The 19771-nt window shown below is 41.0% G+C and overlaps 1 protein-coding gene across 1 annotated transcript in view; it reads right to left on the reverse strand.

Annotated features, from left to right (window-relative positions):
- LOC128693088 (techylectin-5B-like) overlaps positions 1-19771 on the reverse strand; it is a 252419-nt gene that overhangs the window by 215414 nt on the left and 17234 nt on the right. Inside the window, exon 3 of the mRNA XM_070092220.1 lies at positions 4419-4472. Coding sequence (XP_069948321.1) covers positions 4419-4472 — 54 coding nt within the window. The remainder of the gene's footprint in view (positions 1-4418; positions 4473-19771) is intronic.

Raw genomic sequence — 19771 nt, forward strand, 5'->3', positions numbered from 1 at the left:
GTGTCCAGAAGCCCTAACAATTTCGTCCCAAAGAAGTCTCCCTCTATCGTGATCCAAGCCTGGAGGTCGGTATATTACACCTAGAATTAGTTTTTCTTGACCCTCCACGAACTCTACCCAAACAGACTCTGTTACTGCTCCATCTATTTTTATACCTTTTTTTATGCAGCAATTAATATTTTCTCGAACATACAATGCAACTCCTCCCCCCTTCCCATTACATCTATCCACATTGAATAACTTAAATCCCTGAATATTACACTCAGCAGTCATATCCCGACTCTTTAAATCATACCACGTTTCAGTTAATGCAATGATATCAAAGTTCCCAGCACATGCTACCAAACGTAGTTCATTAATTTTATTTCTTGCACTTCGACTGTTAGCATAAAATACCATCATATGTTTTTTCTTCTGCACATTTTTCATATTCATCTTTGTTTTTACACAATTTCTGAAATTATCATTACCCAGAGTTACTCCATGACAGTTACTATAAAGATTCTTAATATCAGAGCATAAGTCAATATATCCATACTCATTATTAATCATTTTTAAACCCATACCTCTAACTAATCCTAGTTTAAAGCCCTAACAACCCCCTCAACTGAGTTAGCAAGAAAACCCACACCTGCCCTGGATAAGTGAACCCCATCCCTGGCATACATGTCATTTCGGCCATAGAAGTTGTCCCAGTTGTCAATGAATGGTACTGCATTATCCTTACAGTGTTTATCCAGCCAACAATTAATACCAATTGCTCTGGACAACCATTCATTACCAACACCTCTTCTTGGCAAAATGCCACATATAACAGGGCGCCCCCCCTTCTTCCTAATCATGTCTATAGCTGTCCTGAACTTTCTAACTAAATCCTCACTTCTACACTTGCCTACATCATTGCCTCCAGCACTGAGGCAAATAATAGGATTGATCCCATTACCGTTCATGATGTTGTCAAGCCGGCTAACAATGTCCTCCATCACAGCCCCAGGAAAGCATACCCTTTGTCTCCTACTCCTGTCCTTCAAGCAGAATGCCCTATCCATGTATCTAACCTGGCTATCCCCAACAACAACAATATTCTTACCTTCCTTGTCGTTCGTCGTGACGATCCCAGTAGTAGACTCACATTCGTCGGGTAGCACCGAGAATGCGTTGGAGGTTTCCACGGGAGTTTCCACAGCAGTCTCTTTCTTCTTCATCGTTTCTGGCTTTCCATTCGTCTTCTTGATCGTCAACTTCGTCGTCCCCTGCTGTCCAGCCACTGACCACGATCCCTTCTTGACCTGAGGACTCGAAACAGGAGGACTACTACGAATCCTCTTGTTTTCCTCGGTCAATCGCCGTATCTCCATCTTCGCTGCCTTCAATTCTTCCTTAAGTTGCTGGTAAAGTTGCTCGATGGAGGGCATCTTGGTTCAGTCCATGGGAGCAAACAAGACACTTCTTCACAGAGTTAAGTACAGGTCACCACTCAAGAGCACACAAACAGGTCTTCACAGAGCTATCAATGATCTTCCAAACGTATCCCAGCACCTGAAACCCATTCTCTTTGCTGACGACACGACTTACGTCATCTCTCACCCTAATCTTGCCACCCTCAACACCATTGTTAATGAGGAGCTGATCAAAATATCGACTTGGATGACAGCCAATAAACTTACGCTTAACACTGACAAAATCTACTATATTATGTTTGGTAGCAGAGCAGGAGTTGCACAAATTAACATTAAGATCGACAACACTCCAATTACCAGACATAATGAGGGCAAATTCCTAGGCCTATACCTCGACAACAACCTGAATTTCAGCACCCATATCCAACACATAACCAAAAAAGTATCCTCTCCAAGATACGATACTACATGCCGCAAAATGCCCTTCTCACACTATACCACTCACTTATTTATCCATACCTCACCTATGCTATTTGTGTTTGGGGATCAACTGCAGCAACACACCTAAAGCCAATAATAACCCAACAAAAAGCCACAGTAAGAATAATCACTAAATCCCATCCCTGGCAACACACCCTCCCACTCTTCATAGATCTAAACTTACTCCCTGTTCAGTGCATCCACACTTACTACTGTGCAATCTACATCTACAGGACCTTAAATTCCAATATTACCCTTGACCTAAAATGCTTTCTTGATAGTTGTGACAGAACCCACAGGAATAACACCAGACACAGACATCTCTATGACATTCCCCGTGTCTGACTAAACCTTTACAAAAATTCAGTGTATGTCAAAGGCCTTAAAATCTGGAACACCCTACCTGAGAACTCTAGAACAGCAGACACATTCATCACCTTCAAAACTACCATTAGAAAACATCTTATCTCCCTGATACACCCCGTCAACTAACTACACGAATACCACCTGGTGGTTCACACTTACACTCACTCACCCATTTGACCATAAACAGAAATATCAATCTCAATCTTAAAATAATGAATCGTAACTAGTCATAAGTTGGCCTGTGATACTGAAACTATGTACTGTGCCAAAACAAAAGCATTCACATTGCTAAACTCACAAACTAGTGTTTACTCACTTAGCCATAATACCAACTTACCTCATAATTTGTAATATTTTAAATTTAAAAATTAATCTAAGTCTGTCCGAAATACCTAGCCATGCTAGGTGTTCTAGTGGTACACTCTGTAATTATTATTTTACTACATGTAAACAACACAACCAAATTCTGTAAACTCAGCATTGTAATCCTTATAGAGAATAAACTTTGAATTTGAATTTGAACTTTGACACACAGCCCTTAATGCCCCTTCCAGCCCTTTTCTCCCCTCACCTCTTATCCCCTCTCCACCCAGCTATTTATAGCCCCAGTTCTATTTTCTGCCCACAGCGCTGCATAACCCTTGTCGGTGTAGCGCTTTCTTTGATTATAAGAATCTCAAATTATGATTGAGGCTTGTTAGTAAGATGGTCATGTTCCATAGTGAAATGATTCTTTAGTTTGCTGGCTACCATGGCGTCACTGACCAACTGATCACCTGAAATAACACATTTTAGCTGTGGATTAATTTTATCACTGCACGAAGTAAATCCCAGATTAAAATAACTGTCCAGATATAGATGATTTCTTTTTCTAATCACATCAGTTTTACCGGAAGAGAGAACTAATCTTTCTTTTACACTCGTGTTTCTACCTTTGTCTTCCTCTTCGTCCTCATCACAATCTTCTTCATGTTTACTCTTCTTCACAATCTTGTCCATATTTATAACGACTGTGGTCATAGTAACGTGAGGAAAGCGACTCATTAAAACCTAGTCACTGCCAGCGATGAAAGCCAGTTACTGTCAGTGATGAAACCCAGTCACTGTCAGTGATGAAACCCAGTTACTGTCAGTGATGAAACCCAGTTACTGTCAGTGATGAAACCCAGTCACTGTCAGTGATGAAACCCAGTTACTGTCAGTGATGAAACCCAGTTACTGTCAGTGATGAAAACCTGTCACTGCCAGTGATGAAAACCTGTCACTGTCAGTGATGAAAACCTGTCACTGTCAGTGATGAAAACCTGTCACTGTCAGTGATGAAAACCTGTCACTGTCAGTGATGAAAACCTGTCACTGTCAGTGATGAAAACCTGTCACTGTCAGTGATGAAAACCTGTCACTGTCAGTGATGAAAACCTGTCACTGTCAGTGATGAAAACCTGTCACTGCCAGTGATGAAAACCTGTCACTGTCAGTGATGAAAACCTGTCACTGTCAGTGATGAAAACCTGTCACTGTCAGTGATGAAAACCTGTCACTGTCAGTGATGAAAACCTGTCACTGTCAGTGATGAAAACCTGTCACTGCCAGTGATGAAAACCTGTCACTGTCAGTGATGAAACCCAGTCACTGTCAGTGATGAAAACCTGTCACTGTCAGTGATGAAAACCTGTCACTGCCAGTGATGAAAACCTGTCACTGTCAGTGATGAAAACCAATCAAGTATTGGACGGCAGAAAACGTAAAATTGTAAAGAAAATGATCGTAAATAAAAAACCACAATTGACTATTAAATTTACCTTCCCGACACTGGCATCCTGGATGAGAAACAGTGTTAGGGGACCTGAGATAAACAACATAAATATGAGGCATTTGCGAGAAGAGATAACGGAGGATGCATTAGCATAAACAAAATCACATGAAATTATGAAAATAATAGTTTGGAGAATCTCTGGGATTACAGTGGACGGAACACTTAAAATGACTTAATATTTAAATGTAAGGAAAGACGCCTCGCAAAGTCTAGCTGAAAGGTAAATGTAAAAAGAGAAAGATAAGGATGGTGAATGGTGAAGAAGGGAGAAAAATAATTGAAAACCAAATTAAATTAATGAAAATATTAAGTATGTGGTATAAAGGAAGCAGCAGATGACAGATAAGATACTTTACCTGTAACAACATCCTGGAAGGCTGTGCGATCGTGTTCTATGTATCCCGCAAGTTCTGACAAAGAGAAAATGTAGATTTTATTTTTTTTATTATAAATATACAAATCTATATCATTTTCTTTACAAGTAAACAGGTGAACACACACATTTAATAAGATTAGAATTTGCCACCGAAGTGGCTGGTTTATTGTGCACCCCATATCCATCCTGTGGACGGTAGCGCAAGAGCTTATGGATACACAAAAGGCCCAGGAACTAGGCCACAAAAGGGTTAACAAGTGAACATATGAGTTTTATCTACATATCTACAGTTCACATATCTGTTACAAGCAAATTTAGGAAATTTTGCTTAGAATATCTGGTATCTTACTTACATTAATAAGATATCTTGCCATGTCACATAGGTTACACTGTCTCTGTATTCCTCAGTAAGTGGACAATTAAGCAGATAGTGTTCAAGAGAGTGACCATATGCCTGATCACATAATTTACATTTAGTTTGATCATGTTATCATAGTGGGTTATAGATCTACTCAGGCTTCTAACTGCATTCCTATAACAATCATTTTCATTATTTACTTCTCTCCTAATATTATTCCTAATGCTAGACACAGTTATACCAAAGTTATATTCTACATTTTCCTTCTGGGTACTCCTCTTGGCTAACATATCAACTTTATCATGAAGGAGTAATCCAATGTGTGATGGGATCCATAGCAATTTTACATTAAACATCTGTTATCAATACCACAAAGGAAGACACCATATAGTCATGTGTAATGGTCTGTATGACAATGGTGATTATGATAATGTTGACAATCCTGACACAACAGTGGCTAATGTAAAAATTGCTGTTAATATTAATAATGATGGTTTTTGCTGAAGTAGCCTTACCTGTGTTACAGGTAAAAATTGATGATAAAAGGCATAAATCAAAAAATGTAAATGCATTATTAGAACAGGGATCCCAACGCACTTTCATTAAACATAAATCTCTTGATGGGATGAAAGTACAAATGGGCGATCCTATCACTCTAAAATTATCTGTAATAAAGTTGGTAGAATTACCGACAATATGTAAAGTAAAAGGACACAAGTGCAACTGATGTGACATTTTATTGTGACAACGTTTCGCTCTCCAGGAGCTTTATCAAGCCATTGTAAACAATACAAAGGACCCTCTGTGTCCATGTATTGTTTGTAATGGCTTGATAAAGCTCCTGGAGAGCGAAACTTTGCCACAATAAAATGTCACATTAGTTGCACTTGTGTCCTTTTACTTTACATAAAATTATCTGGTTTTCTCTCGGATAAAAGGGCTCAATTGTATGACACTGTTTATCTAACTGTCAGGTTGGCCAATGAGAAAAAACGTGTTAATGCAGTAATTGTAGATAGACTTCCAGAGAAAATATCTACAGTAGGGCTTAGTAAAACTACAGAAAGACTTTCACATAATGTAAATTTAGCACCTTCTGGTGTAAGTGATGATTCTGTAGGCCCAATAAATATTTTGATAGGTAGTGACTATTATGCCTCCTTTGTAAAGGGTATGGTAAAGAAATGTGGTGTCACCCTTTTGAAGACTGCAGGAGGCCATGTAATGTATGGTAGGATTCCTCGTAATAATAATTCATGACTAGAGGAAACTACAAACACCATAACTGTGTGACTTACTCATAAAATCGTACCCCAGTATAATTCTTCCATAGAGGATGGTGTTGAGCCAGTGCATAAATTGTGGGAATTAGACAGCATTGGAATAAATGTAAATGAAGAAAGTCCAGACGATTCTTTTACTCAGGAACAATACCTGAGAGATGTAAAATTTGAATCTGGACAATACTGGGTACGACTTCCGTGGAGACTGAACCATCCAGAATTGCCCACTAATTACAGAATGGCATATGGGCAGTTAAAAGCTCAGCTCCGCGAACTGAGTAAGACACCAGAATTGTTGACTGCCTATAATGATATAATTGCTGAACAATTAATTAATAAATTTATAGAAGAGGTACCTCCTGAGCAAGCCAAAATTTATTGTCACTATTTGCCACATCACGGAGTGAAGAAGGATTCTAAGACCACTCCTCCGAGAATTGTGTTTAATTGTAGTGCCAGGAGTAACAAAAATGTACCTAGTTTACATGACTGTTTGATGACGGGTCCGTCGTTGACCGATAAATTAGGAGATATCTTATTAAATTTCAGAGTGAAGCATTATGCCTTTACGGCTGACATAAGTAAAGCTTTCCTAAGAGTGGGTTTACAAGAGGCTGACCGGGATTGTACCCGCTTCTTATGGCCTGAGAATCCTAGTGACCCACTTAACCCTCTGAAAACCTTTCGCTTTAGGAGCGTATTATTTGGTGCTACATCCAGTCCGTTCCTACTTCAAGCGACGATAAATGCACACCTTAAATGTACGGGAAGTCCATTGAGTAAAGTAATGAGCAAACAATTTTATGTGGACAATTTCCTGGGTGTGACGTCAACTGAAGAGGAACTGTTAATGACTTATGGAGAGGCTAATAAAACAATGCAAAGTGCAAATATGCCTCTGAGAGAATGGAATAGTAATTCATTCAAATTAAAGGACAAAATAAGTAAAGATTACCCTGGAGATGAAGTGTCAAAATATAGTAATGTATTGGGATTAACTTGTGATACTTAGAGAGATTTGTTAATATTAAAACCTAATAATTACAGTATGCCCAATAACTATGAGAGTCTTGCTGAAGTTTCCAAATGTTTTGATCCACTAGGTTTAGTGTCAATCATTTACTATAAGAGGGAAATTATTAATATAAGAAGCATGGAAACTTAAATGTGCTTGGGATGAAACTCTACCTGATGAATTCATTAACATGTGGGATGAATTAATTGGTGATTATGAAAAAATTCCAATGTTGGAGTTCCCACGCCAGGTGGCCAATCCAGACAGGATAAATATACTCCACATTTTTTGTGATGCTTTAAAATTGGCATATGGAGCAGTTGCTTACCTTCAATGTAATAGTGTTATTTCTCTAATGTCTAAAGATAAAGTGTCTCCAATTAAATCACGTACTTTACCTCAGTTGGAATTAACAGCCATTTATGTAGGTGTCAAATTAGCTAATAAGAAATAAGTTGCAAGAGATAAATATTAGTGACACTGTAATCTGGTCTGATAATGAGGTATCCTTACAATGGATTCGTAATGGAAACAGTAAAATTGTGTACGTACAAAACAGAGTCGCTGAAATTAATCAGATGCAAGAGAAATATAATAGTTTGGGTCAGCATATGTTAACATTTAATCATATACCTGGTGAGGAGAATCCAGCTGATTTCTTGTCTCGAGGTTTATCTTATACTAAATTTGTAAATGCTGTATCATGGTTTAAAGGACCGAGCTGGTTGGTAAATAAAGCTAATTGGCCTGTACAAAAGGCATATATTGCTCCTGTTGAAATTACTGTGGCCACCACTCCAATAGTTTGTCCTTCCTTAGCTATTGATATAAATAGGCATTCTTCTTTATCCAGACTAATCAATGAAACTAAGTTGGTGTTTAAATTTCTAAACAAGATGAATATCTCATATAAGTTTTCACATCCTCTTGAATATTGGATAAAGAGGGTACAAGAAGAAATCTATGGAAATGAGATTAAATTGATGATGGAAAGAAAAATTGTGAAAGGTTCCATAATAGAGAAATTTGGGCTGTATTTAGAGAACAATGTAATTAGGTGCAGAGGTAGGTTACAAAATGCTGAATTGGGTGATTATGCTAAACACCCTATCTTACTGCCCAAAACTCATCATCTAACAAATTTAATTGTTCTAAATGCCCATAAAAATGTAATGCATGGTGGGGTACAAGATACCTTAAATTGTGTTAGGGAAACTTTCTGGATTCCACAAGGACGGCAAAGTGTAAAAATGGTGATTAAATCTTGTGTAATATGTTGCAGTGTGGATGCCAGATCCTATATGTACCCAGGTCCTCCACCATTGCGAAAGGAGCGTGTTCAATTAGTGAAACCATTTTATGTAACAGGTGTAGACTAGAGTGGTCCAATAATTTTAACAGGTACTTCAGATGGTGTTTCACTGAAAGTGTATGTTTGTTCACCTGTACTGCTACTAGGGCAGTTCATTTAGAAGTGGCACAGGACTTGTCTGCAGAACAGTTTATACAGCTGTTTCGAAAATTTGCAGCTAGGAGATGCTGTCTGAGGTTGATGATTTCGGATGCCACAAATTTTGTAGCAGGTGTTCAACACTTGATAGAATTAAATAATAGTAACGATGTTCAATCTTTGTTAACCCAACGAGGGTGTACCTGGAAATTCATTACTCCTAGAGCCCCTTGGCAGGGGGGGCTGTACGAAAGACTTATAGACACAGTGAAAAGTTGTCTCCGTAAAGTACTGCACTGGAAGAGAATTGATTTGGAAGAATTCCATGCAGTGTTAGTGGAGGCGGAAAATCTCTTGTACATGAGTGATACACCTGATGCAGATGTATTAACACCTCAATGTGTGGAAGGAAATTGGAAGCTGCCCTGTCTATAGAGATAATCCGGAAGAAAGTGATGAAGATTACAATGATGCGTCAGTGTTGTGTGATAAATTTATAATGTTAAATAAAGTAATTGATCATTGGTCTAATGTGTGGCATAAGGAATATCTTCTTACACTACGTGGACACTTTTATGGTATGACAGAGGCAGTAAATCGACAAAACATTGAACCAGGTGACATTGTGTTAATTTATACTGAACAACATCGAACATTGTGGCCTCTGCACAAAGTATTGACATTGTACCCAAATGCACAAGGTGTTGTCTGGAATGTGAAAGTGTTGTGTAGTGGCCAAAAAAGTTTATGAACAGTTAATAAATTGATTCCCTTGGAATTAAATGGCATTCAATTAAATGTAAATGAAAATCTAAGGGAAAGTGACACGAGTGATATGGAAGGTAATGCTGACCAAGTGATGCAGGAAGATGAAATCGTAGTAAGACCTACTAGGAGAACAGCCACTCAAGCCAGAACTGGCTGGAATCGTCTCCTAAAGGAAGGAGTAATTCGAGTCATTTAGCAATGAACTCCGCCCGGCCGCAGTGTGGAAAATACTATATATATTTTCCGGAAATACAGTATATGTAAATTGATGGCCTATATTGTATTCAATAAAAATTATGTTATAAAAAATGCGAAGCTCTGCGCCTGCGCAGACAAGGAGATGCCATTTTTTTGAACTGGGCAAGAAAACGTTTGTGAAAAGAGGAAGAATGTTCGTCGCTCTAGAGGTTATATTGGGCTTAAAACCTCTTAAATAGGAGCCGAAATTGTTGGATGTGCATTTCTGCATAATTTGAGTATCAGGCGACACGACAGGACAGCTCCAGGAACCTGAGATAAGCAGTCTATTTAGGTTAAGATTCTGGCCAGTTTTCTCTATATATATTTAGGCAGGATTTTTGAGTATGATACACAGTAATCTCCAGTCAAATTGGTGAGCGGTATTAAGATATATTCTCCTTCTGTTATATAAATGTGTATATGTAATCATTTATTAATTTTAATATACAGTTCACAAAATTATATATTTTACAGAATTCCTGGTGATGCATATTTCATTTGTAATTAATAGGTCTAGAGTAATTTGTGGATATGACAGTGGTAGGTATTGAAGGGGGACATTTTTTGTGACCAGGGTGTCCCAAAATTCCTACTTGTCTACGTAACTTTGATAAATAATAGTTATCTTTGTTACCATTTACTGGTATGTACCTTATGATTTACATCCCGGTAAATGTAATTTTCCACATGTACCACTGTGACCACTATCAACACTAGTACCACTGTCACCACCATCAACGCCATTACCACTGTACTATCATCAACAGTAGTACCACTTTAACCACTATCAACACTAGTAGCACTGTGAACATCAACACTAGTACCACTGTGAACAACAATAGAACCACAATGACCAACACTAATACCACTGTGACCACCATCACTACTACAACTGTGGCCATCAACACCAGTACCTCTGTGACGAGCATAACACTAGTACCAGTGTGACCAACACCAGTCTCACCCATGACAATTACGCTACAGTCTCACCCATGACAATTACACTACACCAGTCTCACCCATGGCAATTATGCTACACCAGTCTCACCCATGACAGTTACCTCACACCACTCTCACCCATGAGAGTTACTTCTCACCACTCTTACCCATGACAGTTATCTCACACCAGTCTCACCCATGACAATTACCTCACACCAGTCTCGCCCATGACAGATATCTTACACCAGTCTCACCCATGACAGTTACATCACACCAGTCTCACCCATGACAGTTATCTCACACCAGTCTCACCCATGACAATTACCTCACACCAGTCTCGCCCATGACAGATATCTTACACCAGTCTCACCCATGACAGTTACATCACACCAGTCTCACCCATGACAGTTATCTCACACCAGTCTCACCCATGACAATTACCTCACACCAGTATCGCCCATGACAGATATCTTACACCAGTCTCACCCATGACAGTTACATCACACCAGTCTCACCCATGACAGTTATCTCACACCAGTCTCACCCATGACAATTACCTCACACCAGTATCGCCCATGACAGATATCTTACACCAGTCTCACCCATGACAGTTACATCACACCAGCTTCACCAATGACAGTTACCGCACACAAGTATCACTCATGACAGTTACCTTACACCAGTTTCACCCATGACAGTTGTGGAAAATTACATTTATCTGGATGTAACTCATAATGTACATCCCAGTAAATGATAACAAAGATTATTATTTATCAAAGTTACATAGACAAGTAGGAATTTTGGGACACGCTGGTCGCAAAAAATGTCCCCCTTCAATACCTACCACTGTCATATCCACAAATTACTCTAGACCTATTAATTACAAATGAAATATGCATCACCAGGAATTCTGGTAAATATATAAATTTGTGGACTGTATATTAAAATTAATAAATGATTACATATACACATTTATATAACAGAAGGAGAATATATGTAATCATTTATTAATTTTAATACACAGTCCATAAATTTATATATTTACCAGAATTCCTGGTGATGCATATTTCATTTGTAATTAATAGGTCTAGAGTAATTTGTGGATATGACAGTGGTAGGTATTGAAGGGGGACATTTTTTGTGACCTAGGCGTCCCAAATTCCTACTTGTCTATGTAACTTTGATAAATAATAATCTTTGTTATCATTTACTGGTATGTACATTATGAGTTACATCCAGATAAATGTAATTTTCCACAACTGTCATGGGTGAAACTGGTGTAAGGTAACTGTCATTGGTGAAGCTGGTGTGAGGTAACTGTCATGGGTGAGACTGGTGTGAGATATCTGTCATGGGCGATACTGGTGTGAGGTAATTGTCATGGGTGAGACTGGTGTGAGATAACTGTCATGAGTGAGACTGGTGTGATGTAACTGTCATGGGTGAGACTGGTGTAAGATATCTGTCATGGGCGAGACTGGTGTGAGGTAATTGTCATGGGCGAGACTGGTGTGAGGTAATTGTCATGGGTGAGACTGGTGTGAGATAACTGTCATGGGTAAGACTGGTGTAAGATAACTGTCATGGGTGAGACTGGTGTAAGATAACTGTGTTGGGTGGGTTTGTGGATATGTGATGGTTGGAGTTAAACACACTTTTTGGATGGTTGCACTATATTGCAGAGTGTGAGAAGGGGGAGCCCAGGCTGGCCTGTCCTGTTGCGTGCTAGGACTACAGGGAAGTGAAGCCTAGGGCCGGGAGCGTAGCACTCACATTGGCATCATGTGACGTCACACAAGCTAGTCACTGAGCCTAGCAAGGGGTCGTGTATGTAAAACATATGAATGGTACTAACTTTGATACTCGGATAACATATATATATTCAGGGGATCAGCAACTATGCTGACAACTGTCATGGGTGAGACGGGTGTTTGGTAACTGTCATGGGTGGGACTGGTGTGAGGTAACTGTCATGGGTGAGAGTGGTGAGAAGTAACTCTCATGGGTGAGAGTGGTGTGAGGTAACTGTCATGGGTGAGACTGGTGTAGCATAATTGCCATGGGTGAGATTGGTGTAGTGTAACTGTCATGGGTGAGACTGTAGCGTAATTGTCATGGGTGAGACTGGTGTTGTCACACTTGTACTAGTGTTGATGCTCGTCACAGAGGTACTGGTGTTGATGGCCACAGTTGTAGTAGTGATGGTGGTCACAGTGGTATTAGTGTTGGTCATTGTGGTTCTATTGTTGTTCACAGTGGTACTAGTGTTGATGTTCACAGTGCTACTAGTGTTGATAGTGGTTAAAGTGGTACTACTGTTGATGATAGTACAGTGGTAATGGCGTTGATGGTGGTGACAGTGGTACTAGTGTTGATAGTGGTCACAGTGGTACATGTGGAAAATTACATTTACCGGGATGTAAATCATAAGGTACATACCAGTAAATGGTAACAAAGATAACTATTATTTATCAAAGTTACATAGACAAGTAGGAATTTTGGGACACGCTGGTCGCAAAAAATGTCTCCCTTCAATCCCTACCACTGTCATATCCACAAATTACTCTAGACCTATTAATTACAAATAAAATATGCATCACCAGGAATTCTGGTAAATATATAAATTTTTGGACTGTATATTAAAATTAATAAATGATTATATATACACATTTATATAACAGAAGGAGAATGTATCTTAATATCACTCACCAATTTGACTGGAGATTACTGTGTATCATACTCAAAAACCTCATTGTCTATATTCATGAAAATAACACTGGCCAGAGTTACAACATAAACAGACTTGTGTATAAGAAAGGTATAAAATACCGACAATATGAAAGTTAAGACACATGTGCAACATCTGGATATCTTTATTGTAGACGTTTCGCCATCCAGTGGCTTTATCAATACAGATTCTAGGACATAATAGGAAGACAGTAGAACTATATACAAAAGATGAGGTAATCTGTCCCTCGGCCTTGGAGTTAGTGTTCACAGCATCGTGAACGGTGCTGTGAACACTAACTCCAAGGCCGAGGGACGGATTACCTCATCTTTTGTATATAGTTCTACTGTCTTCCTATTATGTCCTAGAATCAGTATTGATAAAGCCACTGGATGGCGAAACGTCTACAATAAAGATATCCAGATGTTGCACATGTGTCTTAACTTTCATAAACAGACTTATCTGAGGTTCTTGGAGCTGTCCTGTCGTGTCGCCTGATACTCAAATTATGCAGAAATGCACATCCAACAATTTCGGCTCCAATTTGAGAGTTGTAAGTCCAATATAACCTCTAGAGCGACGAAAAATCTTCTTGTTTTCACTAACGTTTTCTTGCCTAGTTCATAACACAATAACCAGTACTCTCGTCTGCGCAGGCGCAGAGCTTCCCATTTTTTATAATATAATTTTTATTAAATACAATATAAGCCATCAATTTACATACACTGCATTTCCGGGAAATATATACAGTATTTTCCACAACAGTTATCTCACACCAGTCTCACCAATGACAGTTACCGCACACAAGTATCACTCATGACAGTTACCTGACACCAGTCTCACCAACGACAGTTACCTCACACCAGTCTCACTCATGACAGTTGCCTTACACCAGTCTCACCAACGACAGTTACCTCACACCAGTCTCGCCCATAACAGCTGCCTCACACCAGTCTCACCCATGACAGTTACCTTACACCAGTCTCATCCATACGTTACTTCACACCAGTCTCGCTCATGACAATTACCTCACACCAGTCTCACACATGAGTTACCTCACACCAGTCTCACCCATTACAGTTATCTTACAACAGTCTCACCCATAAGTTACCTTTCAGCAGTCTCACACATGACAGTTACCTGACACCAGTCTGATCCATGACATTTACCCCACACCAGTCTCACCAACGACAGTTACCTCACACCAATCTCACTCATGACAGTTGCCTTACACCAGTCTCACCAACGACAGTTACCTCACACCAGTCTCACGCCTGACAGTTACCTTACACCAGTCTCATTCATACGTTACCTCACACCAGTCTCACTCATGACAATTACCTCACACCAGTCTCACCCATAAGTTACCTGACACCAGTCTCACACATGACAGTTACCTCACACCAGTCTCACCCATGATAGTTACCTCACACCAGTCTCACCCATGACAGTTATCTCACTCCAGTCTTTCCCATGATAGCTACTTCACACCAGTCTCACCCATGATAGTTATCTTACATGAGTCTCACCCATAACAGTTACCTTGTACCAGTTTCACCCATGGCAGTTACTGCACACCAGTCTCACCCATGACAGTTATCTCACTCGTCTTTCCCATGATAGATACTTCATACCAGTCTCACCCATGATAGTTATCTTACACGAGTCTCACACATAACAGTTACTCCACACCAGTTTCATACATGACAGTTATCTCACACCAGTCTCTCCCATTAGAGCTTCCTTTCACCAGTCTCACCCATGACAGCTACCTTACACCAGTCTCACCCATGACAGCTACCTTACACCAGTCTCACCCATGACAGCTACCTTACACCAGTCTCACCCATGACAGCTACCTTACACCAGTCTCACCCATGACAGCTACCTTACAACAGTCTCACCCATGACAGCTACCTTACACCAGTCTCGCCCATGACAATATTTCACACCAGTCTCACCCATGACAGTTATCTTACACCAGTCTCACCAATAAGTTACCTAAGCAGTCTCACACATGACAGCTACCTTACACCAGTCTCGCCCATAACAGCTGCATCACACCAGTCTCACCCTTGACAGTTACCTTACACCAGTCTCATCCATACGTTACCTCACACCAGTCTCACTCATGAGTTACCTGACACCAGTCTCACACATGAGTTACCTCACACCAGTCTCCTCCATGACAGTTATCTCACACCAGTCTCACCCATAAGTTACCTTACAGCAGTCTCACCCATGATAGCTACCTCACACCAGTCTCACCCATGACAGTTATCTCACACCAGTCTCACCCATAAGTTACCTTGCAGCAGTCTCACCCATGATAGTTACCTCACACCAGTTTCACACATGACAGTTACCTCACACCAGTCTCACCCATGAGTTACCTGACACCAGTCTCACACATGAGTTACCTCACACCAGTCTCCTCCATGACAGTTATCTCACACCAGTCTCACCCATAAGTTACCTTACAGCAGTCTCACCCATGATAGTTACCTCACACCAGTCTCACCCATGACAGTTATCTCACACCAGTCTCACCCATAAGTTACCTTGCAGCAGTCTCACCCATGATAGTTACCTCACACCAGTCTCACACATGACAGTTATCTCACACCAGTCTCACCCATAAGTTACCTTACAGCAGTCTCACCCATGATAGTTACCTCACACCAGTCTCACCCATGATAGTTACCTCACACCAGTCTCACCCATGACAGTTATCTCACTCCAGTCTTTCCCATGATAGCTTCTTCACACCAGTCTCACCCATGATAGTTGTCTTACATGAGTCTCACCCATAACAGTTACTGCACGCCAGTCTCACCCATGACAGTTACCTTGTACCAGTTTCACAAATGACAGTTACCTCACACTAATCTCACCCATGACAGTTACCTTGTACCAGTTTCACAAATGACAGTTACCTCACACTAATCTCACCCATGACAGTTACCTTACACCAATCTCTCCCATGACAGTTACCTTACACCAATCTCACCCATGACAGTTACCTTACACCAGTTTCACCCATGACAGTTACCTTACACCAATCTCACCCATGATAGTTACCGTTACACCAATCTCACCCATGGCAGTTACTGCACACCAGTCTCACCTATGATATTTGTCTTACACCAATCTCACCCATGGCAGTTACTGCACACCAGTCTCACCCATGATAGTTACCTTACACCAATCTCACCCATGGCAGTTACTGCACACCAGTCTCACCCATGATAGTTACCTCACACCAATCTCACCCATGACAGTTATCTCACACCAGTCTCACCCATAAGTTACCTTGCAGCAGTCTCACCCATGATAGTTACCTCACACCAGTCTCACACATGACAGTTACCTCACACCAGTCTCACCCATGACAGTTATCTCACACCAGTCTCACCCATAAGTTACCTTACAGCAGTCTCACCCATGATAGTTACCTCACACCAGTCTCACCCATGATAGTTACCTCACACCAGTCTCACCCATGACAGTTATCTCACTCCAGTCTTTCCCATGATAGCTTCTTCACACCAGTCTCACCCATGATAGTTGTCTTACATGAGTCTCACCCATAACAGTTACTGCACGCCAGTCTCACCCATGACAGTTACCTTGTACCAGTTTCACAAATGACAGTTACCTCACACTAATCTCACCCATGACAGTTACCTTACACCAATCTCTCCCATGACAGTTACCTTACACCAGTCTCACCCATGACAGTTACCTTACACCAATCTCACCCATGATAGTTACCTTACACCAATCTTACCCATGGCAGTTGCTGCACACCAGTCTCACCCATGATAGTTGTCTTACATGAGTCTCACCCATAACAGTTACTGCACGCCAGTCTCACCAATGACAGTTACCTTGTAACAGTTTCACAAATGAGAGTTACCTCACACTAATCTCACCCATGACAGTTACCTTACACCAATCTCTCCCATGACAGCTACTTTTCACCAGTCTCTCCCATGACAGCTACCTTACACCAGTCTCACACATGACACCTACCTTACACCAGTCTCACCCATGACACCTACCTTACACCAGTCTCACCCATGACAGCTACCTTACACCAGTCTCACCCATGACAGCTACCTTACACCAGTCTCACCAATAAGTTACCTTACACCAGTCTCACCCATGACACCTACCTTACACCAGTCTCACCCATGACAGCTACCTTACACCAGTCTCAATCATGACAGTTACCTCACACCAGTCTCACCCTTAACAGTTACTTCACACCAGTCTCACCCATGACAGTTACCTCACACCAGTCTCACCCATGACAGTTACCTCACACCAGTCTCACCCATGGCAGTTACCTTATACCAATCTCTCCCATGACAGTTACCTTACACCAGTCTCAGCCATGACAGTTATCTCACACCAGTCTCAACCATGGCAGTTATCTTACACCAGTCTCACCCATGGCAGTTATCGTACACAAGTCTCACCCATGACAGTTATCTCACACCAGTCTCACCCATGGCAGTTATCTTACACCAATCTCACCCATGGCAGTTATCTTACACCTGTCTCGCCCATGACAGCTGTCTCACACCAATCTCACCCATGACATTTATCTCACACCAGTCTCACCCATGGCAGTTATCTTACACCAGTCTCACCCATGACAGTTACTTCACACTAGTTTCACCCATGACAGTTATCTCACACCAGTCTCACCCATGGCAGTTATCTTACACCAATCTCACCCATGGCAGTTATCTTACACCTGTCTCGCCCATGACAGCTGTCTCACACCAATCTCACCCATGACAATTACCTCACACCAGTCTCACCCATGACAGTTACCCCACTCCAGTCTCATCCATGAGAGCTTACACAAGTCTCACCCATGACAGTTACCTTTCAGTCTCTCCCATGATAGTTATCTCACACCATTCTCACAGGTGACAGTTACCTTATACCAGTCTCACTCATGACAGTTACCTTTCACTTGTTTCACCCATGACAGTTACCTTACACTTGTCTCACCCATGACAGTTACCGAACACCAGTCTCACCCATGACAGTTACCCTTCACCGGTCTCACCCATGACAGTTACCTTACACCAGTGTCACCAATGACCGTTACCTTACACTAGTCTCACCTTTGACAGTTTCTTTACACCAGTCTCAACCATGACAGTTAGATAAATACATGAGTGGGTGTGGGTGGGTGTGAGTTGGACTTGACTAGCTTGTACTGCTGGATCTGGCGCCGTGCTCCTTCCTTGAGTGGAGGTGACCAGACTGGGTGGGTAATTGGGTTAATCGGGGGTGGGGGCTGGGGCATCGACCTGCTCTGCATGAGTCAGTAGGCCTGTTGCAGTGTTCTTTCTTTATGTTCATGTTCTTATGTTCTTAATTACCTTACATCGGTCTCATCCATGAAAGTTACCCACACAAGTCTCACCAATCACAGTTGTCTCACACCAGTCTCACCCATGACAGTTATCTTACACAAGTCTCAATCATGACAGTTATCTTACACCAGTCTCACTCATGACAGTTATCTTACACCAGTCTCACTCATGACAGTTATCTTACACCAGTCTCACTCATGACAGTTATCTTACACCAGTCTCACTCATGACAGTTATCTTACACCAGTCTCACCCATGACAGTTACCTTATCCAAGTCTCTTATGACAGTTACCTTACACCAGTGTCACTCATGACAGTTATCTTACACCAGTCTCACTCATGACAGTTATCTTACACCAGTCTCACACATGACAGTTATCTTACACCAGTCTCACCCATGCCAGTTATCTCACACCAGTCTCACTCATGACAGTTACCTTACACCAGTCTCACTCATGACAGTTATCTTACACCAGTCTCACTCATGACAGTTATCTTACACCAGTCTCACTCATGACAGTTATCTTACACCAGTCTCACTCACGACAGTTATCTTACACCAGTCTCACTCATGACAGTTATCTTGCACCAGTCTCACCCATGACAGTTACCTTATCCAAGTCTCTTCTGACAGTTACCTTACACCAGTCTCACTCATGACAGTTATCTTACACCAGTCTCACTCATGACAGTTATCTTGCACCAGTCTCACACATGACAGTTATCATACACCAGTCTCACCCATGACAGTTATCTCACACCAATCTCACTCATGACAGTTATCTTACACCAGTCTCACTCATGACAGTTATCTTACACCAGTCTCACTCATGACAGTTATCTTACACCAGTCTCACTCATGACAGTTATCTTACACCAGTCTCACTCATGACAGTTATCTTGCACCAGTCTCACCCATGACAGTTACCTTATCCAAGTCTCTTATGACAGTTACCTTACACCAGTCTCACTCATGACAGTTATCTTACACCAGTCTCACTCATGACAGTTATCTTACACCAGTCTCACACATGACAGTTATCTTACACCAGTCTCACCCATGACAGTTATCTCACACCAGTCTCACTCATGACAGTTATCTTACACCAGTCTCACTCATGACAGTTATCTTACACCAGTCTCACTCATGAC

Source organism: Cherax quadricarinatus, chromosome 38 (genome assembly GCF_038502225.1).
Source record: "Cherax quadricarinatus isolate ZL_2023a chromosome 38, ASM3850222v1, whole genome shotgun sequence".
In the NCBI taxonomy this organism is placed as follows: domain Eukaryota; kingdom Metazoa; phylum Arthropoda; class Malacostraca; order Decapoda; family Parastacidae; genus Cherax; species Cherax quadricarinatus.